Here is a 26,943-nt window from a genome sequence, read left to right as displayed (position 1 = left end):
GTATTTATTTATTTGAAGGTGTTACACAAGTTGAAGACTATGTTGCTGTTTTGCTGTTATTTTGTTGCAGATAGTTGAGGTGCTGGGTGCTGGCTAGACTGTGGTAGGCTTTCTAGTTATCAAAGGATGGAGGATGCCTTCTGGATGCTTTGCTTCTCCTGGACATGAATCTGATAGAGAAGGTTCTTCAGGAAAAGGGAGAATAACTGGTCCAGTGACTGGTTTGGTCAAGTCTGGTTTGTTTACTTGAGTATTTTCTCCATCACACCTGTGGGCAGATCCTACAGCCTTAGGAGGAACTGGCTTTCTGTCTTTATGTTCATTTTGACTTTCTCGTAGGCTATGGAAAGTGATGTCCTCATTTGAAGGGGGTAGAATTTTAACCCAGCCCACTGTTTTTTCCAGGTGTGGGGAAAAAGTATTGGCATCTGAAGGGGAAGCCTGTTGATCCTGCATGGATTTTCCAGGTGTCTGATCAGCTTCCTGGTTTTCCTCTTCAGTGGCAGGATCCTAAATAACAAGGATTAAGCATTATCTAAATTGAAGCAGTTCCAAATTCCTTCAGATATGAAAACTACCCTTCACACTAAGGATCTGCTGCATCTCTAGTCCTCCAAGACCAGCTACAGAACAGAAGCTCAAAGGTAACAAGATGTAACTACATCTTGTGCCAGTGGAGATGGGTGCATGAAACTTGGGTAACTACAGTAATATCCCCTTGCATTCCCTTTGTGATTTACAATTTCATTGTAGAGCATTCTGAACACATTCTGCAAGATTGTCTCTATACTCGCTCTATTGCCTTTTTGTCCACCCAACAACAGTTGGTTTTATCACAAGAGAGATTTCTTTCTGATCTAGCCTTATCACTTTCTTGAAGCACATCTTTGTGAATAAGAAAACTTAAAAATGGCTAGGCTTTCAAAAGTTCAATACTTGTTTTGTAAAGGAGTATTACTCTTGCAATATTAAGATTAGATTAAGAAATACCTGCTGACTGTAGATTTCACAGGATATCGTGACAAACTCTTCCACACGGCTTTTTACTACAGAGCCTTTGCAAAAACCGATTTTCTGTAAGAAGAAAATACAAGCATTTTTCACATGGAGCCCTGATACTAAGCTCCTATCTTGTAAAATAAGTGATTATGAAAGGCTGAATAGTTATAGCTTCTAAGTGTATTTGTAGGGATAAACAGCTTGGGCAAATTTTTGTTTTGGGATTGGCAACCTCACAAAGGCAGGCAGTGTTTTGATAAAAGCCTTGTGTTTGCAAAGGGGGGTTAGGTAACACAGTAGCAAAACTAAGCTGACTACTTAAGGCCAAACAGCTTGCTTCAGTTCTCATGCAGCAGAATATCCCTATACAGGCAAGTTGTGTGTGGAACATAATATAATTTTCCACACAGAATCAATTTCACACCATACTAGTGAAAGAAACCGTGAAAAAAATGCTGTTTCTTGTAGTTGTCTATAGGTATATACATCTATAGGTATCATCACTTGGATCTCACTTAAGATGTGACTTGAAATGTTACCTCTTGACAACATGCCTGTTTAGTTTTTCAGTTTATCTTACAATTTTTACTTTAGTTCCTAAATGTTTTCCTTAGCTGACCTGATTGTAGTATGAATATACTCTTCATGCATTATTAGTGATTTATGGTCTATGTCTATTTCTTTGGAAGAAATCCTTTAAACTCATTCAGTTTTGTAAGGTGATTGCTGCTCCACCTTTTTGTGAATGGTATTTTTTGGTTTTCTTTGCTTATGGACTTTTGGTAAGAATTCAGAACTTTTGCTGAAATGTTTCTATATTCTAAAGCAGTCTGTAGGCTTGCAAGACACTATAGAGTTATGATCCATAAAAAAATGATGGTGTGTTTTGGTTCTTTTCTGCAAAGAGCCAAGGAGATAAATACTAAATATTTGCTGAGTAATCATAGTATCTGGAAAGCTGGTGCTCATACAAGGAAAAGTACTTACAGCTACTTCTGGTGGAAGTGGCTCACACATCGAGATGTCAGCAACTGTGTCATCTTTGGAGCAAGATGTCTCCTGAATTAAAAACTCCACAAAATGTGCAGGACCAATGACCCACTGTAAATGAGAGGCCAGTGGCAATTAGAACTTGTGCATGTGTCAGGAACAATAAAGAATTTCTACTGACCTTGAAATATATTAAAAACTCCTGCTATGAAAGGAGCAGGTGATACTTGGACATTACTGTTTGTTGTGTTACAGTGAATTTTTTTGCTAGTGCTGCTTTATTGCCTGGTCATTTTTTACTTTTTATATATGCACAATCTTCATAACTCATGGATTGGCATAGTGGAAATGGGTTTAGATTTTGTCAGAAGTTAGCATCCACATAGAACTACATAGCCAAAGACCCTGTTCAGTGTCTTGCTGACAATTTCTGATTGTTTTAATGAACAGAATCATTTTACAATTTCTGAAATTGGGGTTAGAAAATGGAAGCTATTAAATAGTATATTGTAGTAATATCTGATGGTTTAGAACAAACAAGAAAAACCACTTTGCTATCTACACATACTGAATTTTAGAGAGACTAGGTAATACTGTGGTAAACAAAGAGGATTTTGCCATGAGATCATGAGCTCTCTGTTAGTCTAAAATTAGTTCTAAACCATGCTTATATTCATTCAGTGAATTACAGGTATGAATTGGAAGGTATGACTGTACTTTATTAAGTACTTTCTATTAGGGAATAGCGAATTCATGGTGGTGGAAGAAGAAAGAGTTAACAGTGAAGCTTTTCTGAACTTTGGTAGCAAGTCTATGTCTTGACTTCTGCATTTCTTTTTGCAAGAAATGGAATCAGAGTCTTGGATCACAAAGATCAGGAGTATTCTGAATAGAAGGATTCTTGAGGGCTCAACCAAGTCAGATGAGCCTTGGCTTACCTGCATTGAAGCTCTTGTGACATTGAGGACAGAGAAGTAATGAGTTTCTTCACTCTCTTCATTGAACTTGGCAAGGCTTCGGGCAGCAGCCTCCAAGTATTCAGGCTTGGTTGGAGAACCATCAATGGGGCAGTCGGGACATATTGACCAAATATATTTGCCTGGAACTTTTTATTCAAACACAACAGTGTTGTTAGAGAAGACATAACCAGAAAAGCATGTTGACAGTGTAGGTCACTGTAAATGCATCTAAGCTCCCAACCCTACCCACTTGTCCTCCACTCCCCTGGAGTAAGATATATGTGGTTTGCACCCCTCAATAATTTCAAATCTTTATGTATTTACAGACCCATAAAAATGTTGCAGTGGAAGCAGACACTGAAGGAAAAATCCAACCTATTGACAGTGGGCTTGCTGTTTTTCCTTGCCTTTCACAAACCCACAAAATGTTTTTCAGTTCAGAGGGTAAAAGCCCATATAGAGGCTCTGCTGAGTGTCCCAGAGGTTAAAACAGTTATTACTGAACTCTTTTGAGCTGCATTACCTCCCTGGCCTTATGATCACTGACTTGAGAAAATCAGGGCAGCTGAAGCTAATGGAGATACTGCAGTCATAATTACATTTAAAATTTAAAGTAATGCTATTTGGCAAAGAATTTTTCCAGTTCTCTTATAAAGAGTATGTTAAAGACATACCTGGTTGTAAAGTGCACTCATAAGTATTCAGATGAGCAATATTTCTTGCCTGATTTATATAGATAATTGCTTTGCATTGACCGTAAACCTAAAACAATATAAACATTTAGAAACAATTATTATTGCACCCTTTACAGATCATCTAGTACCTAGACAGGAGTGTTTCATTTTCTTCTAGAAATTATGGAATTCTTTTCAATACATACCTTTTGTTAATACTCAAATGAAAATGAATCACATATCCAAGCATCTCATTTGGAAACAAAAGGCCAGCTCATCCCTTGGTGTGATTCTGAGCTACAGAGCTGCAGTGCTTGACTGCTGGGTGGCCTGCCCAGGGCCACTCTTCTGGCAGCTGAGAAGTGCCCAAGTGTCACAGAGTGCTCCTGGGTCTCTGTCCTGGGCTGGGTCTATGTCTGGAGCTCAGAGTTTAAACCCAGAGATAATTCGGAGTGTCTGGATCCAGTCACCTGTCTTCCACCTTCACCCTTTTCCCTATAATCATAGGGAGAGTGGTAGGGAGGACCATAAATCAGTTTTGTGGCATAGTAGGGTCATCCTTGCAGACAAAAAAATCTGACTTTATGGCTGAAAAATATTCTCTGAGGGCTTCTTAGATATTCCTGCATGTGTGCTCAAGGCCTCTGGACATGCATTTCTTGGCTTCACTGAAGCCATATAAGCCATATAGGCTTTGTGCCCTTTTTCTGCTGAAAACACTGTAATGAGAAGTGAGCAGAATTCTTTTTATTTTTTTCTAGTTTTTCATTGAAAAGTTAAAATTGATTTGCCTTAGAAGCAGTCCAGGAAAATTTAATCATAGCTTTTTTTATATAACCTTTTTTCATGTCATTCTTCATTTTCTAAGAGTTTTTTTCAGTTGTTCAGAGCAGTTTTGGTCACCTGTAGCAACAGTCTTGGACCACTTTCTGTCTTTTCTGCTTATCTTGCTGAGCTTTCCCTTTTCTCCTATTTCAGTGCAATTTTTGCAAAGTTGTCAGAATAAAAGTGGAATTAAACTAAACCAAAAATCACATGTTATATAAAAGTGTGTTTCTTTTATTCCCTCCTTGACAAGCTGTCTTTAAAATAAACTTTTATACTGTTGCTATAAAAAGTAAACCATTATTCTAAATAGTGTCCTAGCATGGCTATTTAGTTTGGTCTCTTTATTTGCTCTGGTCAAAAACTTTCTTTTAATTTTCACTTTTAAAAATAAATCTTACCAGTCTATAAACTGACTAGAAGGTACAGAGTAAAATTGTGGATATTATAAAATAGGCTTTGATTTTTTTTCTAAGCTTTTTTTTTGTTGCCCACTAAAAATGCAAGTGTAGGGTTTTTGCAGTCATCACTAGTACCTGAGTAACTCATCATATGTGAGATTAAATAGAAAAATAAAATCCTTACGGTTGAATGAGCAGGTCTGGTGTTACAGTTCTTCCACAACTTTTTGCTGAGTACATGGCACTCAGTATCTACTACATCCAAGATGAGATAGAAGACAGAACCACCAATCTCCTGAAAACAAGAAACAAAAGGGTCACATCCCAGTTTTGTATCAAAGTAGGGGCTCATAAAAAGGAGAGATGAAGAAATGAAAAACACACAGATGGAATGCAGAGATATCCTGAGAACTGAACACTCTCTGTGACAAAAGTGGCAAACCAGGTGAAATTCAGGTCCTGTTAGAACAGGCTTGGTCATGCAGCTAGCCAGCTGTATATAAAGAACAGTCCTTTCTTTGGTCAGTTTTATTCTTCTGTTTCTGTTACCAACCAGAACCCGAGAATAAAGACTAAACATGTTGATGTTTTCACTGTCAACTGCATTTTATTATCAGATTTGAAAGGTAGGTTATTTTGCCTGAAATAAGAATGAGATTGTAAATACCACAACTAATAAAAAACTGCCAACATGGAACATTCCCAGCAGGCATTAGAAAGAGAAATATCTTATTTCTTAGGACAGTGTCTTCTTCAAGTGTGGATGCTCTCACCTGCTGTAAAGAGGCAAAGGCTGTGTTGATAGAGAAGCTTAGATATTATCTCAGCTATCAGGGAGTTCTGTGAGAGACCTTGCAGGGTCACATGGATGCCTCAGACTCACTTAAAGCTTCAGCCCAGTGCTTGAGTTCTGACCTGTGCTTAAGTCCAGAAACCTTTATTCAGTTCACTGCAGCACAAAGCAATTCAGGCTCATCTTTCCAGGCAGGAAGTACAAGGAAGGACTAAAAATACAGTTCCATATATCTAGTGCTTACATCATGAAGTGCAGGAAGATGAGCTGCTGCATGGTGCAGCTCCTCATTCTCCTTCCACACTAGACATGGGTAAGCACCTTTCCAGCATATTTATCAAGGATACAGCTTAGTTGGATCATGTTTTATTTATATCCTTAGTGGAAAGCTGGAAAGAGGGCAGCTGTCATTTATACAACCTAAAGGACTTAGATGTGAGCGTTAGCTGTGTGTTCAGACTGAGATTATGTCTTTGCTGAAGGGGGAGAAAAACCAAACTGAGTGACAGCAGTGTTCATTCATCCCTGCTTGATGTCACTGGTTTGTGGAGAAAACACTAAATGGGGTGGCAGTCTTGTGGAAGTCTGGGGCTGATGTCTGTATCATTTTGGCTTTAGTTTTGGCCTCTGTTTAAACAGTGACTAAACACCAGTCCATAGGGCCTATGAAGATGGAGTACTGCTGACTTTTTTGTCTTCATAGTGCTTAGAAAACCACAAAGTGGTGTCTGCTCTGGAGTTCTGAGCAGATTGAGAGATGCAAACTACTCTGATCACATCTATAGAGATCTGAGGGATGGTAATTGTATGTGAACTCTACATGTATACTAGTAATACTAAACCCTTTAAATATGAAAGGGCAAAATGAAAATAAATAAAAAGAATTATTAAATTGCTTTGTTACCATTGTCTCTTAGTTCTATTCTTATATATGCAGCTTCTCATGCTTTCTACTATTTTTTGTATTTTCATATTATCTTTTTTTTCCCTAAGTGTTCTATAAAGTGATCTGGTAATGCCTTGCACTGAGATCTCAGAGCTTGCTTACACTAATCCTGAGGTTTAATTATAAGTTTCATTTTGAAGGCTGTGGAAAGATCAAAAGTTATTTTGACAAAGAGTGACACTGAGGTGCAGCAGTGCTGTTTGTGCAGTGGCACAGCAATATCCCCACACCAGGCTGGAGAGATCCTTCTGTGGAAGGGACTAATCATAATTTTCTGTCTATGTACAAGATATCTAAATACCATGATGATAATTCTCTTTAATATGATAGCTAATACAGCTTAAATCAGTAAACACACAGTAAGATCAGTCAAAGAGTATTTGCTATTTGCTGAAAATGTGTTTTGGAGTAGTGCAGCATTTGGTACAAGTTTGTAACTTTACATTTGACTTGTATAAGAAAAAAGCCATCACTAAGACTATCCACATGAAGAAGAAATAGCCAAGAAAAATGTGTGTCTTTAAGGAGTCTTATATTTGGAATTGGTGACTTGAGCTTTCAAACTGGTTGTTAAGGTATTCTGGAGGCAAAAGGACACAAATACCTCATTAAAGAAATCTTCTTATAATCAAATGTGTTTGGTGTTAGATGGGTTTCCTCAGCTGAATCATGAATATTGATTATAAAGACTGGTGATCTTAGAAATACTAAATGCATCCAGGGCAGACCAAACTCGTGCCCATAGGTCTCTTGTATAATACCAGCTCTAATAAGCAGATAGGTTTATTACAAAATCTACACATCTTTTGGTCTACCTGCTTCTGTATGTATCATTCTCCCCCAGGGAAAGGATAATTTGGGGCTTATTCAGAGCTCAGCAGATCACTGAAGATTTAATCATCCTTATTTTAATTTTCATTACAAGACCGTTATGCAAGGGCCTTTTGATATCTGCTTAGTATTGAATAAAAAGTTGTATCTTTCTCCATTGCCAAAAGGATCCTTCCTCCACCAACAGCACTGCTGGTGCCAGGCTGCAATGTGTGCTGGGCAGCCTGGGAGCCAGAGGAGATGTGGCAGCAGGGTGACCTGGTGCAAGGGAAAGAAATAAAATATTTGGGCATGTTTTGTAATTTTGGTTAAGTGCCCATCAGTGAAGCTAATCATGAGTATCTTGTATGAAAGCAAGCTCTGTCCTACTTGCATATAAGTTAATAGCAGATGGCTCATTAGTTTCAATTAGAGCAAAGCTGAACCACAGGTTGCTTAAGGGCAGATTTGAATTTGAAGTAACTTTGAAAATGTTTTTATCCTCAGTACTACTTAAGAAAGTGAGAGGAAGGACCACTGACTGGTGCACAGGGGAAAAATAACTTCTTCACTTTTTTGGGAAGAATGGGAGGTGCCATAAGGCTGTTACTGTCCATGAACCCCTTGACATTGCTGACTGTTCCTTATGTACTCAGTCCCAGCAGCAGCAACCATGGGACAAAGGGCTTAGAATGTCTAGTTTGTTATTGCAATGACTTGAAACACCTTATTTACAGGATACAATAATAGATTAAAAAAAAAAAGAAATAATAAAAGTAAATAAATAAATTAAACCCCCAGATTAACAAAGTATGCTTGCTCTAAACCAGTAAGTTAAGTCTTTAGGAAATTGAGTGACAGACAAATCACAACCAAGGACCAAATTTCTCCAGTGTTGAGATCTTTTTGGCACAGGTAAAGGGAGAAGTAGGGAGATAACTGAGGTGGTTTACAGCATGTCTGCACCTACCATGCTGCACTCTTGGGTGCTCATAGGGGGGGCTCGAATTATTGTCAATAGGAAATAGCCCCAGGAGGGAGGTCTGAGTACCAAAGTCCATGAAATAGCCCCAGGAAGGGGTCTGAGCACCTAACTCCCTGCCTGCTGATGTGGATTCTGGGCCAGCTCACCTGCATCATGTGGAAAAATTCTGAAGAGATCTGATCCAGTTGCTCAGTGGGCACATTCTGTCACCTGAGCAAGGCAATATAGAGAACACAGTGCAAAACACAGCAGAGCATCTTTAGCTGTGAGATCTCAGGTTGCTGGAGTCCACAGTGTGTCTGCAGGAGCCATGTCCTTGTAAGAGCAGCAGGAAGAAGTGTCATATCCTTGCCAGCACAGATCTTTAAGCATCTGGCAACGAGCCTAATTTTCTTTAGTGTTCAGAACTCAGCCTTTCAGGTAAGGTAAGCTTATGGGAAGTGAGCAGGCATTGCAGGGAATGCTAGTAGCATGCTTCCATAATGCCTAATCTGCTGCAGGCCCTTGTGAATTCATTTCAGGCTGTCCCTAGTTAGTGCCAATAGATTCAGTTATTGTAGCACAAAATTGTCATAAATTAAGCACACACAGAGAAATATGATACTTGAGGAAATGTGAGTGATATTCTGTAGGTATTTCCAGTGTATTTTTGCCCTTGAACTGGTTTCAGGTTTCTTCTGGAGAATGAGTCATCTTTTAGAGGTCTGTAAAAGAATTCCTTGGTCCCAAGCAGGATGTGTTTACACCTGTTAGTGCTCATATCTTTTGTGCAAAACACACTATGACTTACCAGCCTTTGCACTCCAACTGCTCAAGGCAGCAGGAGGAAGGTGTAAAATGAAATTAAATCAGAGTAGTGGTGTTTCATTTCAAATTTGAACTGATGCCTGGAGCTATTCCAAGGGCCTGCAGCAGAGAGTCATGACTGAGATTTGCTCTCTAATTGCCCACAGTGTGATGAAATCGTTTCTAGTCTGTGCATAAAGTTGACATGGCCTCTGGAGTCCTGTGAATAGAGCTTTGCATTTGCCTTTGGAAATATCTCCTCATTCAAATAGATATTTCTGAGAAATAGACACGGGGAGGAGCATACACTGAGCAAGAGGGTGGCTTACCTGGGGCTGCTCTCGGGCGCTGACAATCCTGTAGAGGCTGAGCACGTAGCCCTCCTCTCGGTCAGCGTTGATGTGGCGGAGAGCCAGGTCTGCAGCCGCCTCCACTGCGGCGTCATCGCAGCGGGGGCACAGCAGGGCAGCCCCTGCTCCTGGGGCTGGAGGGGCAGCAGTGCAGGAGCAAAGCACCTGCATGCCAAAGAGCATCCAAGCAAGCCCAACCATTCTGCTTAGAGAGCCAGTGCTGCAGATCAGGGTGATGAGTCAGGATGGAGGGGCTGAGACCTGAGTGAGATAACAGACTTTTATAGTGGAGCTGTGTCTCTTTATACACTTTTATTACATACTGACCATCACCTTTAAACCTACAGCTGCAACAGTAAACACTAAGTCAATGATTACAAGGTTTTACAGAAGTGTTGTTGCTCCCTCTGAGACCAGACAGCACTTTTTCCCCCTGGCTTTCCATCTCTAATTTGGACTTCACTGGGCAGATCATGCAATTTTGACCTCATGGCAAGGGATAAGAATACACACACAAAGCTGCTTCCTTAAGAAACCAGATTTGCTTGAAGAAATCTATGTGGAGAACAGGTCTGGCTCCAGTTCTGTTCTGTCAGTGATCCAGTTCTTCTGCGAAATAAAATGAAGACAAAGGTCTCAGTAATTTGAACAGAAAATGGTAAATGCCACAAGGTTGACTGATTTTGCAATTTCTATTTGTTAAATGACAGTTTTAAGCAAATATATTGACTCTAATATATGCAGTCAGTTTGGTTGTGATAGGAAGCTCAGTTTGGATTCATTCTGTGAGCATTTCCACTCATCTGGATACCTACAGTTGAATGCTACCCCTTAGCCCTGGAGGCATTGACACTCCTCAAGGGTCATGGCGAATTCTTCCCAGAGAAACTTTAGTTTGAAATGACAGCAGTGTTCCTTGTGAATAACCTGTCAGGAACTCCATGCTGGAGACAAGGGGGGATAACTTTGCGAGTAGCTTCTATCTTGAAGATCTGGAGAAGTGACAGGGACTATTACTTGGGGAGGATCCTGGTGAATGTCCCTGGTTTTCTACTAAGGGGCAACTGTGCAGCATTTCACCTTGAAGGATACCAGAAGCTGGGTTACCATGTCCCCGGCTCTTATTTTTTGTCATGGGACTCTGTGATTGCAGCTTTCTGCTGGAGGACATCCAGTACCTTTAGTTTTGAAAGTTCTGTTGAATGAGGAAGAAAAAGTTCAAGTGAGGGGCATAATTGCCTCTTCAATGCTACTGTGATGTTTGGAGTAGTTAAAGATTTCTATATTGTCACTTTTTTTACTGGCTGTGTAAAGAATCTGAGCCCAGAAATGTTTAAAGCATCGGGAGACAGCAGAATGTGTCCCAGGGAATGTCCATAGAAAGCTGGGATTATAGATACATCCAGAAGAGCTGCAACAGCACTGGAGCTGAAACTCCTCTAAGAAGACTTTGCTTGGTGGCAGAGGTGCAAAACCCCACTAGCAGGGCAGAAGGGGCACATGGCTGCTGGAGAGAGCCCCTCTCGTGTTGGGTGAGGGATAATGCACAGACTGTGTCCCCGAGGGGGGGATACAAGGGCTGAATGTTGAGAAACACTGCTGTAGCCATAGTACAGGAACTGCAGCAGCAGCAATGCAGACTCGCTCCCATTGTTCCTTGTGCCTGGGGCTGCTTCCCCTGCGGCTAAGGGATAATAACTCATTTTCTTTATCCTTACAGTGCATGGCATTTCTATGGAGATGGGTGCCAGTTAGTACTGGCTGTGTTGGTGCTTCTTATAATAGGGGATTGTTATATCCCTGACTCTGCTCTTTGTACTCTTCCTCTGCCTGGAAAGGAAAAATTTCTCTGTTGAAGTAGCTGACCTCAAAACATGGACACAGCTGGGAAATCCGAGCATGTCCAGCCAAAGCAGCATATGAAGTACATGAGCTTTTGCAAAACAGGGTCTGAAAAAGCTGAAAAACATTGTCAGCCAGTGATGCAGACCTGGCAAAACTCTTCATGCTGCATTTCAAGGGAGGAAGCATTTGTATTTCATCTACCACCATTTCATATGTCTCATTGCCCAGAGAATTGACTATTAAATACTGAATCTGTTACTAAGGCCTAGGTGCATAAACATGGGGCTATACTGGTGGGAGACAAAGTGATTGCTTCAAAGCAGTCATGGAAAACAGATCTGTAAGGGGGCACAATGTGTCCTTAAGAGGACAAGTGCTAAGGAGAAAGAAGATGAAATGCAGCTACCAAAATGGAATGCACAGAGAAATTTTTTTTCTTCCTGTTTTAGAAAACAAGGGATTGGTTTCACCAGGTATAGGAGAACATCTGTGAAGTATGGAGCCTGCAGATGTTTCTGCTGTATATCTTTGCTTTGTGTAGTTTGAAAAGGCAACAAGAAAATGCAGCATTTCTGGATTTCAGGGCTCCCCATGGGTAGGGATCCCTTCTATAAACATTGTTTCTGCCATCAGAAAATTTTCTAAGCCTGGAAAACACTCTCTCTTCTATTAATTAGTTCCTATTTCATTATATAGAAGACAATATCTATAGTTCAGTAATGGTGATTCCTAGTTCTGAAAAGTCTCATGTATCTGGTGTCACAGGGATGCAAAACTCAATAGCTGCAGTTTCATTAAATCCTGTGCTGTGTCTCATGCAGTGAGATGGGAAGACCTATCTTACTGCATTAAGAGATTTCTACAGCTTAATACTAGCACTTTTTGAAGGCTGCATGCAGGTTATACTGGAGTCACTGCTTTACAGAGGAGCAAAAACTCCCTGAGCCACTGAGTGGCTGTGGCTGGTGCAACTGCCCACAACACACTTCCTGCAAAATTCAGCATTTGCTGAAATGTGAGAGCAGCTACCTTCACAGGAGAGCTTGCCCTCAGTGTGCTGCCATCACATCAGGCTGTGGTTTATAGAGTCTGGGCTGATTTTCTTTTCTTTACACACCCAGCTGAAGCACTGGTGCAAGTGCCAATGACTTTCTCCTTCCCCGCTGACACTGCAGAGCAGAACCTCTCTGTATTGTGAGCTTTTGCACTATCACCAAGAGCAAGTGTTAGTTGTGTTGCTTACTGAGTACTGGGTGGTTGTAACTAGGAGAACAGGACAGGTTATTTGAAAGAGTTCAGAAATGACATGTGTTCTGCAATTTTTTGCTGCCTGCATGATAATTATCTTGTAGCAAGTGCTGTTCCTGGTTAAACATTCATGACTGTCTTTGAGACTGCTCCCCAGGGCCTGCAGAATTCCAGTCTGGCTGGCAGTAAAGATCCTTCTGGCCCCAGCCCCTTATTAATTCTCTATCTAGAATAGATTCTGCCTCTAACATGTGCCAGAAATTCAGGGAAGATTTGACTGCTAGGACAGTGGTAAATTGCCATCACTGTCAGGGTCCTGTTATATGATATACATGCCAGTCATATATTTTTTATTCCCTTGAATTGGCATTTCCTCACGTGCACACAGACCGTGCAGGACCGCACGGTTGTACTGCACCTGTGTGTCTGCTGGCAGACAGACAATGCACATGTATTTGGCTGCAGGGATTGATGCTTTCAGCCTGCCAGCAATGAGTGTGTCCTGACTCTCTGTTCTTTTCATAGACATGGATGCTCTTGTGCCACGTCCAAAAGTTTTGAGGTATTTCTAGTGGATATCAAAAGTAGGTACATGGTAGGAAACATTATAGGTGGAAGGAAAAAGTACTTTTTTTCCTGCCACTTCTTTAGTGCTATTGGTGTGTGATCAAAAGGGAGGACTGACCTGATTTTCCGCAGTGCTCAGCACCCACACATCCCAGTGAAGCTGATGAGAAGTGCAGGAGCTTAGTGTTTTTGAAATCAAGCCCAGAATATGACTCATAATACTGTGAAGGAGATACTTGACAACTAAATGAAAATATATACAGATAGAAGGTAGCAAAGCTTTGAACATTTTATTGTGAACTAACCTTTCAGGTGGTGTTTCTATCACAAAGCTACAACTGTTGTATAGCTCTTACAACAGTTTCACTGAAACAATATTTTCTGTATTTTAACTAGAGAATCCCTGTATGTAAAATAAACTACTGCTTTATGTTGTAATAATCTATATTTTGGAGCAGGCCTTTGCAAGACCCTGACCATGGCTCTGCCCTCTGGAGGGTAAAACTCATTCAGGCTGAGAGTCAAGTGTTCTCACCTATTTGTAGTCGATGTTGTGGTCTGTGTGTTGCTGCTGCACTGATCCCTCAGCTTGGCTGCATTGCATGTCTGAAACACAGCCTAGATATCGAAATAGCGAATCCTCCCAGGGCAGGGAGGAGGAGGAGGCACAAAGCCAACAGGGCGAGGTACTTTGTCATGCTGAGCAGCCTCTGCGACTGCTCTCTTTGCTACTGATTTTGCTGGGAGCATGGAACGCAAAATTTCTGAAGAGCTGGATTCAGATGCAACAGGGTTATTGTGGAAAAGCCCAAGATTGTGGTTTGTGATGCCCACAGCACTGGGTGCCAGTCCTGCTGATGTGTCTTGACCTGGATGAGCGTAGGTAACTCCAGGCTGGAAAAGAAAAACAGCTCATGTTGGTTTTCAGGGATTTGGGGCTTGTGATGTACAGGTAATTGATACCTTACTAGTTACCCTGCTCCTAAAAGCTGCAGGCCTGCAACCCAAGTTCAAATGTTCCTGACTATCAGGAAGTCTGATTTGCATTGGAACACATGCACAGGAACCCAGGAACACATTTTTATAGCCAATGAATCATCAGGACCAAATTCTGTGCTATATGATCTTTCAGGGCCACCTGCACAGCTGGTGAAACATTCAAGACCAGCTGTCTCATTTTCTCTTTCATATACCTCTTAGACAGCTAATTACTGTTGAGCTACCAAGAGCTGTTGTCCATAGGAAGTATTCAACCACCACCTAGTCCTCCTGAGACCAAATGTGAGCTAAAATACCTGGAGAGTACTCAGGTCGAGTGCACATGTTTCCCTCCCCTTGCTACAGCACTGCAGGACAAGGTCCCTGAATTCAGTCATCTCTAAGGACTAAAAGCCTCCAGCCTCACAATGCTGATTTCTGTTTTACATTTATCTGCTCCATCCCTTTAGCTGAGCAGAGTCTGGTTCCCTTTGCCCTGATGGACATGTGAATCTCCCAGATGGTCAAGAGGGCGAATTATGTCAGGCATGGATGGCAGACATGACTTAATGCCCAGCCCAGAAATCCATAGGATAATCAGGAGCTACCTTACCTTGGCTTTTAGGGTACAAAGTTAAGTTATCACAGGTGGCTAATGCAGTCTATAGTGAAAGAAGTAAACTCAAGATGATGTCTTGTAACAGTACCAGTGGGCTAGAATACCCAGGAAAGCAAGGGAATATCTGGAGCTGGTACCTGATGTCCATACAACTGGCAGTCCACCTGAAGGTCTTTTGTGGGAGCTTTTACCATCACTGCTGTGCAGAAACCAAAATTCTGGCAAAGCAGAACACAGTCAAGAGAAAATAGTTAGAAAATAGAGGGAGGCTGCATCAGAACTTTGTATTTCAGCACATTTAGAAATGGCTACTTGTTCTCATGTTCTATCTGAGCAGTAAAGTGCTTGCATTTTAGCCTGCTGGGCTAAAAAAAAAGCTCTTTAAATGCATAAGCAGCAAATAAGGGAAACTTCTGTGTTCTTCTATAGTAAGATCTTCTGTATGTCTGGATATGAGGGAGGGAAAGAATATATAAGAATCTAGGTAAAGAGCTCCCACCCCCTAAAACTGCTTAGGACTCAGTTTCATCAGAAACAGAAGAATTTTAACATGGTAAAGTATACAATATAATTCTCAAGTTCATATATATCAGAACTGAGTGCACTGGAATTGTAGGAGGGGGAAACAGTCTGCTTTTTGGGTTTTTTGTTTTTGTTTTTGTTTTTTTTTCTTTTTTTTTAATTTGACTGTGTACTGTCCAGTACAAAGAGCCTGATTTTCTCAGGTGCTCATTTTAAGAATAAACAATAATATATAGTCTATTCATTAAAAATATTCTGTCTCTGGTCCTCAAGCCTTTTCAAATGTATCCAAATCCATCAGTCCAGATACCTTAGAGAAAAGAGAAAGGTGTGATATAGCTTTAAGAACGATATATTGAAAAATATATCATGATGGTACACATCTCTTGCACTTTGATCCCCACAGGGGTCTATTCCTGCTCCAGTGCAAGCACATCCCAGCATGATGCTGCTTTTCCACCTCAGAGCTGGGGAGCTGGGGCTGGTGTGCTGCCATACTCACAGACTGATCCTCGGGCAGCAGCTGACAAGCCCCCACGTTGGCTTTAGCTTCTTGTGCAGAGCAGTTCGTGGCACCCACAGCAAACTCAGTAACAACAACGTGCCCTGGGTGATACTGATAAAACAGGAAAAATGTTTGACTGACTTTGCACTCAGAAACTGCAGAGCTGCTGAGAAAAGATAAAAGGCAAATGTTGTGGCTTCATCTCCCACTGGAGTGAAAGGGAATCCTGTGGCTAAAATGACACATAATAGTTGGGAAATTAGAAGCAAATCAGGAGGGCGAATTAGAGCAAGCAAATTGTGTCTGTTTGCAAACATAACTAGGTAGCAGTGCACAATTACTGTAGATGAAGTATTATGTTTACATGAAAGGCTAGACATAGCTGTAGAAATTACCTGTATTTTGGCTCTTCCAATCTCGAGGAGTCTGAGGTAAGAATCAGTGGTTTTGCTGTTGTAGTCATTGAGTGCAGCTGACACAGTTTCTAGCACCTCTGTGTCGTTCATTCTTGCCAGCAGTGGACAGTCAGGGCAGACTTTGCGAATGTCTTCACTGGAGTCTGCAGGAGGAATAGATCATGTTTTGATCAGATTGTAAATTGTTTAGAAAGGCATTATAGGCCTATTCAGTAACACAAAGCACTGTTTAAAAACCTGTCCCAAATTAAAGTGGCGTTTTTCCAGTGCAGGCTATAGATGGCAGTGTGTCACACGACTTGACCATGCAAATCTTTCTGAGGACTTCAGTAGCACATTTTATATGTTCTTACTCAGTTTTTAGAAAATTTTCTTTCTGGAAACCTCTCTATAACACCAGTGAGAAGGTGCTTCAGCTTACACAAGGAATGGTAGAAAAATGAAGATCTTTTACCTCACTGGAGTTGTGTCTGTTATTTCAGTCATCAGTTTTGACAGTAGTACTGAAGACATCTCGTACAGAGCAAAGAGATCTCACACTGAGCAGGCAGAATAGACATTCTGCTTTCCCATGGTACTATTGAAAATGCTGGATTCAGTAAAGAAGCTGCATCTGCCAATGGGACTCTGATGACCAACAAGTGCAAGTAAACTCAGACCAACAAGGAATCAAATTCTTAAGGTTTAACTGTTGACTGAAAAGACTCAAATCTGGGACTTGCTCCCCAGTTAGTCTTACAGTATCTTAGTTGTAACAGTAAAGAGGTGCAAAGAGAAACAGTGGGTTTGTAAGGGAATGAAACCAGAAAAGAGGGCTGGATTTAGAAAATCCATTAACTGCTGTCCTTTATGCCATATTTATACCCAGGAGTTTAGAATCAGAAAAGCCACTGAACTGTAACCACTGCTATAAAAATACTCCAGCCTCTAGATTCAAATCTACAGAACAAAGCATTTACCTGCATGTGAGTGGCATTTGCTAGCAAGTACAGATAATATCCCATCCACCTTCTGCAGTTTAACATCACAGTCACCCTCAACTGCCTAGAGAGAGACAAAAATCAAAGGGTTACATTGTTGGATTTTCTGATAAAAGGCCACTAAATTCAAAAGAACAGATCCTGGCTGACCATTCCTGGCAACATCGGTCTGATGGCAAAGGCACTGCTAGGCATGTCCTGATGTCTGTGATTTTGTAAAAGGCAGATCAGAGCTACAGAATCTGGATCCAAATCTGGATCTCAAAAGTATCAAAAGTACCAGGGTAGCAAGATTGTGGACATTAAGTACAGATTTGTCTCTCATATAGAGCAAAGAATATGAATACTTATGAATTAAGACCTTCCACAGAGCTCTTTGATAACGTTCTCACTAATCTCAGCTGGTCAGTGGCCATGGTAACAGCAGAGTGTGCTGCCTTGTGTGAGCAACATGATCCAGCAGGGAGGAGATGTCAAAGGCAAAGCTGGAGTCACTGGGAAGAGGGAACAGTTAGAGTTACCTCCCCCCTGATGGAAAATAGAATCTGAGCCCTGATGAATACAGGGGTAGATCATGATTCATATTTAGTGAGCTCTGTGAATTGGGCCCCATTCTAGAAACAGCAGGCTCAGACAACATTTCCATTGCTTTGGTCAGGAAAGCGTCTCACAGCTGGATCACACTTGCATAAGAACAAAATATCTGAGGCCAGTAAATTCCAGCTGAGCATTACTTCAAAGGCAGAGCCCTAGCTGAAGGGAATAGCTCATCTGCAGCTGTAACTAGGAAGAGAAGGCTTGGTGGAACTGCAGCAGGTAACAACCCACATGTAGCCAAGGGAAGGGTATTTTTGCACACATTGACAGCCTGCTCTTTCTGTGGTTTGCAATGAGGCAGTGACATCTGGGCTGACTGAATCTGGAACCCCTGCAGAAGGCCCCATGGCATTCATGGACTGTGTGTGGGATGCTATGTTGGCAGAGATCTGTCCTCTTCAGATAACAGGACATGAAAGAAATCCAGGAGAGAAGTCTTTCATGACATGAAGGCAGTGAAGTCAGCAAGGAGGTTACAAGTGGTTGGGTGGTTAAAGGCTGTTACAGGGATATGACTTTTGCTTGGGAATCTGGTGATAGCCTGGCCTTCGGCATCAACATATTGAACATGCACCTTTGGACCCAGCTGGTAATGTTCAGGTACTCACATGTTCTGCAAAGCTCCTCACTGTGCAATTTGCAAGAGGTGTAGGGCTGAGAATAGGGCACGTGGTCTCCAGTAAGTCAAGTTCAAGAAATATGATGTCATTATTTGGCCCCTGAAAGGAAAAAAATAAACCATTGGAATTGATGTAATTTCTTCACAAAACACCACCAGATTTCTTCCCTGGGGCTGCACTTCCTCTGTTGCTGACTATCATGGGTAGCTCCAGGTATACACCAGAGTAAATGAAAAGGTCCTTACTTTTAACTTTATAAAAAAAAACAGGACTCCAAATCTGGAGTAAGTCAAGATAATCACACTGAGTTTATTCCAGCTAATAAGGAACAGGCTCATAAATTTGGCAAAGTCAAGCTTGTATGTAGTGAGTCAGTTCTCTTAAGTTAACTTAATTTTATTTTTTTGGGTAGTTTTAAAGAAATCAACAGCTTTCTGATGAAAAAACTTCATGTTTCTATAACCAGATACCAAACAAACACCAGTGAACATTGACCTGTCTGGTTTAGTCCATTGGAATTACACTGAATTGCACCAGTTCCTTTGCATCTGTAACACAGGACACAGTTCCTTGGGTTCTCTAGGTCCAAGATTGATTGTGATGTTCGAGTCATGAGTGATTACATTTAAACCAATTAAGTCATTTTAGTGTAAAAGCATTAATATGAGCAAAGCAGTGTCACCAGTGTTTTTATATGGGTAACTCTGGACACACTTCTAATCTCTTTTATGTCTGTTGTAGTCTTTTCTAAACGAATCTTTTGGTATCTTCTCTTTCATAACAAGTAGAAAACAGCCATGGAGTTTTACTCATGTCTATGACTCATGTCATGTTTTCACTCATGGGACTATTTCCCATGTTTTAAGAGAATCAAAGGTTCTGAATTGGCACATACATTGTATTTGTGACTCTTCTATGGCCTTTCTAGATGCCTTCATTGATAGCAATAGATCTATGGGAAAATAAGCCACGGTAATTTCCATTTAGACTCCTTGGCAGCTCAATGGGACATTAGGTAAAATTAGTGCCTACTACAACATCACAAATAGCATGGAGTTTTGATAGGTATGTGTTTAGCCAATAAGTAATTACCTGCATCTCAAAGATTATCCTCGGTTTTTCTCCAGATTAGCTACTGGGCTTACAAATCAGCACCTGGGATGATCTGCCCTAGCAAACATGCTGCGTTTGTAACCCGAGCTCTTTCTAGCACTGTACAAAAACGTCTGAACATTTCTCCCTCCCCCTCTGTTCTGCTCTTTGAGAGATACATCCCAGTGACCTGGATTCTCCACTGCTACCAGGTGTCCTTGCCCCATTTAAATCAACAGAGCCACGCTGATTTCCCCGTGTGAGGATACAGCCCTTGCAGGCCCTGGGTGATTTCCAAGCGTCCCCAGGTGAGCAGAGTGTTCTGCCTGCAAGCTCCTCACTTACCTGGGGTACCACACGGATATCCTCGATTCTGTTCAAGGCAAACTTGTATCCATGATGACTCTGGCCGTTAATATAATTCAGAGCAACTTCAGCTGCTGCTTCAGATTCTGGGTCATCACAGCCCAAGGGAGCAGGGGGAGCTGCTGGTACAGCTTTGTGAATTGGAAGCTGAACAAGCAGTATTAAAGCTACTAGTGCCTTCATGGCACCTGAGGAAAACTGATCCCTTTCAGAAATAGAGATCTAAGAATACAGCTCAGATGGTAGCTAGGTAGCGAGAGCTGGGGCCTCATTTATATAGTACATACCTCAGATTTACATGAGCACACGCCTGATATTTGTCCCAGTTCCAAGAAGCATTGCAAACAACAAAAGAGAAAAGTAAATGTTAGGACATCAAGCTGACTGATTAATTTTGGCCAAAGTAAATTTTATCAGGTAGGATATTGCGAAGTCTGCTAAAGCAGCTTAAGAAGAAAGCGTCAGCAAAAATGTAACACAATTTTTAGACACTTCTACCAACCAAATACTGTCCACATAAGAGGAATGGGATCCCTTCTGTTAAATGTGTAGAGATGCTAATGCTAATTAAGCTTTCTTGTAAACAGGACATTCTGTTGGGGCCCAAATCTCACCAGACACCAAGCTAAATTGTGAGATCAGTAGCATGATAATTTAGAAAATGGAATTTTAAGTAGTTCTAAGGATCACATTCAACAGCAAATGTAATTGAATAGCAACTTTTGCTACTGAATTTATTTGGAATAGGAAATGAGGCATAGTTCCTAAATCCTTTGCATCAGCTCTTTCTTTCTCTGAATAATCTGAATATGTCCAATAGTTCTTGGAGTTTTATTTTGCAAAGCAGGCATCTTGTAGGAATGTTTCTGGAATATGTTGTACAGATTTGAGGATTTGGCAGAAGATCCTAAAGAGCACAAAGTGTTTTAAGGAGGATATAGAGGAAAATTAGCTGCTTAAATGCTTAGGAATGCTGGATCCTATCTTATATTTACATTCATAGTGTACATATTTACAAAAGAATAACGGGATAAAAAAAAATTTATAGCAGAATAAAGCATCTATGATGTGTCCAGCATTTACAACCTTTAATTTAAGGTGAGATGACTTTGGCTAGATAGATTCTATCTAGACAGTCTGGCTCAATCAATAGAAATGGTTTTTCCTGCAGGGGTTTCAGAGCAAGTTTCTACCATCCATGCTAGGGCAGTGATCAGAACAGTAAAGGTCCCTTTTGGCTTTAACACATCTGAATCTCTGTTGTCATTTTTAGAGCTGAGGAACTACCTGCAGATTTGAGATGAATAGAAGGACTTTGGCATAGTTAGAAGCTGGGTTTTTTTTACTTTAGATAATAAGTATTTCCCCTCAGCTTACATGATATTGTGAGAGAGGCTAAAAGTTTTGGGAAAAGAAGTAATCTTGAGTCATTCCTCTCTGTCCTAGAATCTGTGAATAGAGGAAACACTATAAATAGCAATGGTTCAGTTGGACAGATTACGTGATAAAGAAGGAGAATGGGAAGCAACTGAACAGATTGGATTATTTGCTTCAGTTGTGTGGCATGAGGTGTGTTATGGATGCTAGGATTTGCAAATTGAAGAGATTCATGGGGAAAAGAAAGACTTTTTCTCTCACACACATTAAAAAATTGGTCTGAACATGATTTGTTTCTTCTCCATTACTTGAAGCAGGGGTTTTTTGGCATTTGCTCTGTTGTGTGGATGATCATTTGTTTTCCTGAGTTTGGCCTGCAACAATTAAAGAATGAAGGCTTGGTGTCCCAGAAACACACTTTAAGTGTTCCTTGTGGGCATCTTTTGAATTACAGCAAATTTATTTAGCAAGATAGTATTTTACTCTTTACTGTTAATGCACAGTTCAGTTTCTAACCTGTAAATCCTTTAATCCCCCTTTTCCTTTTTTTGGAAACAGTGAGGTGAACTTCCACCAGGTGCAGATTTTCACCTGAGTGACATATAATTATCCCAGTGAAGGACTTAAAATATTATTTCTAAATTTTGTGTGGTCATTACTCAGTTTCTTAGGTTACATCTTTTCTACTTAGAATTGCAAATACTGTAGGATGTATAACATTTCTGCAGTCAAGCTCTGCATATTCCTAAATGTAATGTATAACCCAGTTCAGTCAACTTCAGGTTCCAGTTTCAAAGAACAACTTAAAACCTCAAATAGCAAACAGGATTTATTATCTTCTTTCTTCCTTCTTCATTGTCAGTCACATTCTGTATTCCATTTACCAAGCAGGACAAAAAGGAAATACTTTGAAGCCTGCTGTACCTCTCTTTACTTTCTCTATAGGCTTACTCAAGCCCTTCCCCTCTTGGTGACTGTGTGAACTTTCTTTGTGGGCATACAGAGGATGAGAAATGTGCCCACATGATTATTAATGCAATTATTAGTGCAATGTGGAATGTTGGCAGTTCGGGGTGACTTGTGATATGTGGGAGGAAATTTGTGTTTGGTTTTTATGTTTGGGAAAGGAGTTTAAAAATACAATTAGGTAGTTTGGGTACAGGTAATATGACAAAGGAGCCTTGCACATTTTGGGTACAGACTGACACGCATCTGCCTAATTATTCCCTCTGAAGGTGGGATGGCTGGTGTCAGCTCCCTGCAGGCCTGTGGCCCATCACGACTGTCCTTTTTACAGCCCCCTCACTGAAGAGGCAATAATGCAGAGATAACTTCTCACTGACCCCAGGCAAATCTATTCTCCCTCTTTCATGCCTGAGACATAGTAACACATTGTCCTGTATTTGCAGTAATGGCTGCAAATAGTTCTTACAGCACAAGAAAGTGATCTGAATGCCGTGGGCTCCTGCACAGAAGGTGGCATCTCAACCCCACTGAAGCAAACAAGTCTTTCACAGAATAGCAGTATCACAGAAGGGTTGACTTTGGAAAGGACACCGAGTGGTCACCTTGTGCAACCCCACTGCACAAGTAGGGAGGGCCACCTTGAAATGGTCACCCACGTCCAGGTGACTTTTGATTATCTCCAAGAAAGGAGACTCCACAGCCTCTCTGGGCAACCTGTGCCCATGCTTGGTCACCTCACAGTCGGGTGTGTTTCCTGATGTTCAGACAGAACCTTCTATGTCAGTCTGTGCTCATTTCCCCTGGTCCTGTCACAGAGTACCACTGACAAGAGCCTTGCTCCACCCCTTTGTACCCTCCCTTTTGGTATTTATACCCATTAAGCCCTTCCAAGCCTTCTCTATGCCAAGTAGTCCCAGCTCTCAACCTTTCCTCACATGAGATGCTCCAGTACTTTAGTTACCTTTGTGGCCTTTTGCCACACTGTCTCCAGTATTCTCTCCTGTATTGAGGAGCCCAGAACTGGGCACAGAAACCAGGTGTGACCTCACCAGTGCTGAATACAAGGGAAGGATCACCTCCCTAAAGCTGCTGGCAGTGCTTTGCCTAGTGCAGCTCAGGGTACTGTGCAACAAGGGAACATCATTGGCTCAGCTTGGTGCCTGCCAGGACTCCCAGGTCCTTTTCTGTCAAGCTGCTTTACAGCTGGGTGATGCTTTCCAGCATATTTTCCTACATATGCTGCCCTGGGGATTTCAGGATTTCAGACTTCTCTCTGAACTTTGTGAGGTTCCTATCAGGCAGTTCTGCAGCCTGCCATGGTCCCTCTCAATGACAGCATCACCCTGTGGCATCCCAGTCACTTCTCACAGTTTTGCTCATCATCCAGATCACTGCTGGTGTTAAACAGGACTGGACCCCAGAATTGCCCCTGTGGGGCACTGCAGCTTACTGGCCTCCATCTTGCCTTTGTGCCATGATCAGCACCTCCAGGCCCAGCTCTTCAGCCAGTTTTCAACCCACCTCAATCCACCTTTGACATCAGTGGTGTGAGGCTTTGGCCCTGGTGAATTAGGTTGCCTGAGAGACTTGACAAGGCTTCACTGTGATGGAAGCAGAACAAGCTGGGTTTACTGCCCTTGTTATATAAAATATAGTATTGATTCTATGCTCAAAAATTGAGGCTCCACTGAATCTCAGTTCTTAATAATTCATATAAACCACAATGGAAAGGTGAGTTGATGGTTTTCTTTTTTGCTTTCTCTCTTTTTTTTGGTTGGATGCTTGGAACAACTAGCGATGATTGGAAATTTGCTGCCCCTGCTCAAACTCATTTGGAAAAAAAGCAAAAAACCCCTTTCCTAGATGTCAAATTGACACCTTCCTGAGCTTAAAATTCAAGCAAATTAACCAAGCAAACAGATAAATATCATCTTTTTAAAGCTTCACATCAAAGTTAAACACTTGTGGGGATTTCTGAGGCTCTCTTTTCAGATTACTAAACCGACATTTTTTGGTAAAGCAGACAGAACTGGTCCAATTCTCTGTACCACATCAAAAGATGCATTTCTGAGCAGTCAGGCATTGTACAGTACTGCAAAACTTAATCACCTTTTGCTTTACACTTGATTAAGTACATTACTTTTGGATCATCGAGTTCACAAGATATTGGAACATCAGGGCTGTCTTCTATATAGCCATCACCTACTCAGAAACCTGCACGCCAAGGCAAGAAAATGTCTGCAGGGAAAATGTCAGAAAGTTAAAGTCACCAGCCTTGTCAAGGCAGCATATTGCTCCCTTAAATGACAGTATAATCAGCATTTAAAAATAAAGTGTGTGAAAACCCATAGAGGTCTGAGAAAAACCTCAAGACAAATTAGACTAATTGATTTGCATAGTCTTATTGGCCCCTTTCCACTACCTGGGCAAATCTTCAGCAGATGTAAATTGGCTCAGAATCACTTCAGTCCAAGTCCCCCATTGTCCCTATAACAGGAATTTCAGGCTAAGAAAAACTGTGAAGTCTGAACAATTTTACCAGATAGTAATAGTAGCATATGATATGAAAATTAATTTATTTTTATTAAATATTAGAATCTTCAAGAGAAGAAAGGCTGACCATGTGCCCTAGTTTGCTGTGCTATTTGCAGTTGAGAAATTTCTTACTGTGAGATATAAAGTGTTCAGACATGGCATCTAATTTGAGAGCCTTTAGTCCTGGATGTCCAGCTAAGATTCCTTTTCTGTGAGCTTTGCTGATCTCAATCTGTTAACCTTTATTTTCTTTCAACTGTAGGATGAAAATAACTATTTTCCCTTTTAATTCTGTGATCTGAAATAACTTACTGAATTTTGTAAAAATGTTTGGTATCACTGGGTAGAAGGATGAATTCAAAACATTCGAGGAATCCAAGAGTCAGAAAAACCAGATGCCAGTCAGTAAAACCTTAGATAAGACTATTTCCTGGACTTATCAGAAAGGTAGGAAGATTGAGAGGATTGAAATTTGGTCTTCCAGATTTAGTATTTATTATTTCAGAGACATTTTTCACTGGTTAGAGTTTCTTTTAAAAAACTGTATTGTTTTTATTTTTCTTTTCCTTTGAAAGAGCTTAAAAAGTTGTCAAGAATTTTGAAATTTTTACTGAAATGAAAATTTAAATTTTTGACCAGCTCTCCCAGACAAAGCTAACCAAGTCTATTTCTGTTCTGTTCTCTCTTGTTCATTTTGCTCTTCTATTGTCTATAGCACTGAAATACTTGAGTGCCTTCCAGAAGTACATCAACTGACAAAACTAGCACTTGTTACATGAAAGTCTATTCTCCTTCTCTTCCCAGTGGGAAGATTATATAAGATGTTTTGTCTTAGTGCAGTTTGTGATTGATTTAAATTTTCCTCCCCATTTCCGCATTTTCCTTGCTCTGTGTTTTGATGCTGCAATCAGTAACAGGAGCAGTTTTATGAGTTGAGGGTTTTCAAGCCCCTGATTGACTTACCCTGTGTTACACTGACCTGCTATGGGAGACCCCCCCCTTCCTAAATTTGTTATACTTTTTTACCCTTTTATCGAGGTCAAAGTTATTTATGTTGCCATGCAACTCTAAACAGTGGGATATTTTTGCTTCAGCCCTGCAGGGATGTCATGGTTCTCTCAGTATCATTCCTGTGCAATTTGATGGGTGTGGGAAAGCTGTGCTGGAGATGGATAGGTGGCAACTGTGAAATCAGAGATTAGCAGCTGTGGAAGGATTTGGGGGGGGGTTGGCTTTATGTTCTTATGCTATAGTTTGTTCTTGCAGCTTCTCTGGGTGTTCCCCTGATCATTGCTTCATACCAGAACCTAGAACAAACAGAGCAGGATACCTGGGAAGAGACTGCAGGGCTGAACCTCCGGAGCAAACAGTGGATCAGAAGCAGAAACCTGGTATTTCACACTGAGCAAACAAACACCCTGCAGTCACACTGACCTCTCCCCATCTCCATGAGCAGCAAGGGAATTTCAGCTCCACTCCCTGGGAATTTCAACTCCACTCCAGTGACTGTCCTGGCATTACCAGGGTGTCCACAAACACATGGCTCCAGTTTAAAAACGCAAATTGAAACATGCTACATTAATTCCTTCTACTTACAGGAGTCTTTAAAGATGTAAGTGCACAAATTGTCTGGGTGCTGTCATGTTCTATGACTCTGTTAGTCTCTTTGATGGAGAACTCCACATGATAACTCCACATGCTATCTTCCCTTGCTGAGTTAAACCCTGAAATTTAGTAGCAAGTGTTAAGGAAGCCTGCTGTGCTCTCTGGATTCCCACATGCTCAGCTGCAATGACATATTTTTGATGTGAGAAACAAAAGTTCACTCTTGGCACTGTAGGTAAGTGCTTTTTCCACTGAGTTTTGTAGAAAAAGCTACACATTCGTTCTTATGAATTCTTATGCTGTGGCAGTCTGAGAACATTTGTTCCCTACTTATGAAATTGTTCCCTACTTATGCTGGGCTACTGTTTTGAAAACAGTGCATGTGTTTCCATGTGGAGGCTCATTGGCATGAGTGACAGGAGGGTCCACACCATTCCAGGCAGGGCTAGGGAATGGCAGGTGGGGAATGGCAAACTGATATCCTTTCTCACCTTGGAGCACTCCTTCAGGGGCATGACAAACTCAATCAATATCCCAGTGAGATTTACATAATTCTGACAAGCAAGAGAGTCTTAAAAAATTTAAGT

At 41.1% G+C, this 26,943-nt stretch overlaps 2 protein-coding genes and 1 long non-coding RNA gene across 3 annotated transcripts in view; 1 reads left to right on the top strand and 2 right to left on the bottom strand.

Moving 5' to 3' along the window:
- Nucleotides 1-26,943, top strand: part of LOC143694853 (uncharacterized) — a 114,291-nt gene that overhangs the window by 43,892 nt on the left and 43,456 nt on the right. The window lies entirely within an intron of this gene.
- On the bottom strand, nt 62-9,747 carry FETUB (fetuin B). The gene is made up of 7 exons (XM_054639660.2): nt 9,498-9,747; nt 5,033-5,143; nt 3,623-3,710; nt 2,928-3,094; nt 1,987-2,100; nt 991-1,074; nt 62-510 (listed from the first exon to the last, which is right to left on the bottom strand). The coding sequence occupies exons 1-7, from the start codon at nt 9,717-9,719 to the stop codon at nt 94-96; spliced, it is 1,203 nt and encodes a 400-aa protein (XP_054495635.2). The 5' UTR covers nt 9,720-9,747; the 3' UTR covers nt 62-93.
- Nucleotides 13,445-20,067, bottom strand: AHSG (alpha 2-HS glycoprotein). The gene is made up of 7 exons (XM_054639617.2): nt 19,853-20,067; nt 18,404-18,514; nt 17,178-17,262; nt 16,198-16,361; nt 15,800-15,913; nt 14,913-14,993; nt 13,445-14,072 (listed from the first exon to the last, which is right to left on the bottom strand). The coding sequence occupies exons 1-7, from the start codon at nt 20,054-20,056 to the stop codon at nt 13,797-13,799; spliced, it is 1,035 nt and encodes a 344-aa protein (XP_054495592.1). The 5' UTR covers nt 20,057-20,067; the 3' UTR covers nt 13,445-13,796.

This window comes from Agelaius phoeniceus, chromosome 10 (assembly GCF_051311805.1).
Source record: "Agelaius phoeniceus isolate bAgePho1 chromosome 10, bAgePho1.hap1, whole genome shotgun sequence".
NCBI classification, from domain to species: domain Eukaryota; kingdom Metazoa; phylum Chordata; class Aves; order Passeriformes; family Icteridae; genus Agelaius; species Agelaius phoeniceus.
Note: the sequence above shows the minus strand (reverse complement) of the source record. Positions and strands in the feature narration are given on the sequence as shown.

Coding starts and splice junctions, on each gene's coding strand:
- FETUB (XM_054639660.2), bottom strand. CDS start 9,719: ATGGTTGGGCTTGCTTGGATGCTCTTTGGCATGCAGGTGCTTTGCTCC. Junction 3,095..3,622: donor TGAGTGCACTTTACAACCAG/GTATGTCTTTAA, acceptor TTGAATAAAAAG/TTCCAGGCAAATATATTTGG. Junction 2,101..2,927: donor TCACAAGAGCTTCAATGCAG/GTAAGCCAAGGC, acceptor TCTCATTTACAG/TGGGTCATTGGTCCTGCACA.
- AHSG (XM_054639617.2), bottom strand. CDS start 20,056: ATGAAGGCACTAGTAGCTTTAATACTGCTTGTTCAGCTTCCAATTCAC. Junction 14,994..15,799: donor TGCTGCCCGAGGATCAGTCT/GTGAGTATGGCA, acceptor CTGCTTTGCCAG/AATTTTGGTTTCTGCACAGC. Junction 14,073..14,912: donor GCCAGTTGTATGGACATCAG/GTACCAGCTCCA, acceptor TTTCTTTTCCAG/CCTGGAGTTACCTACGCTCA.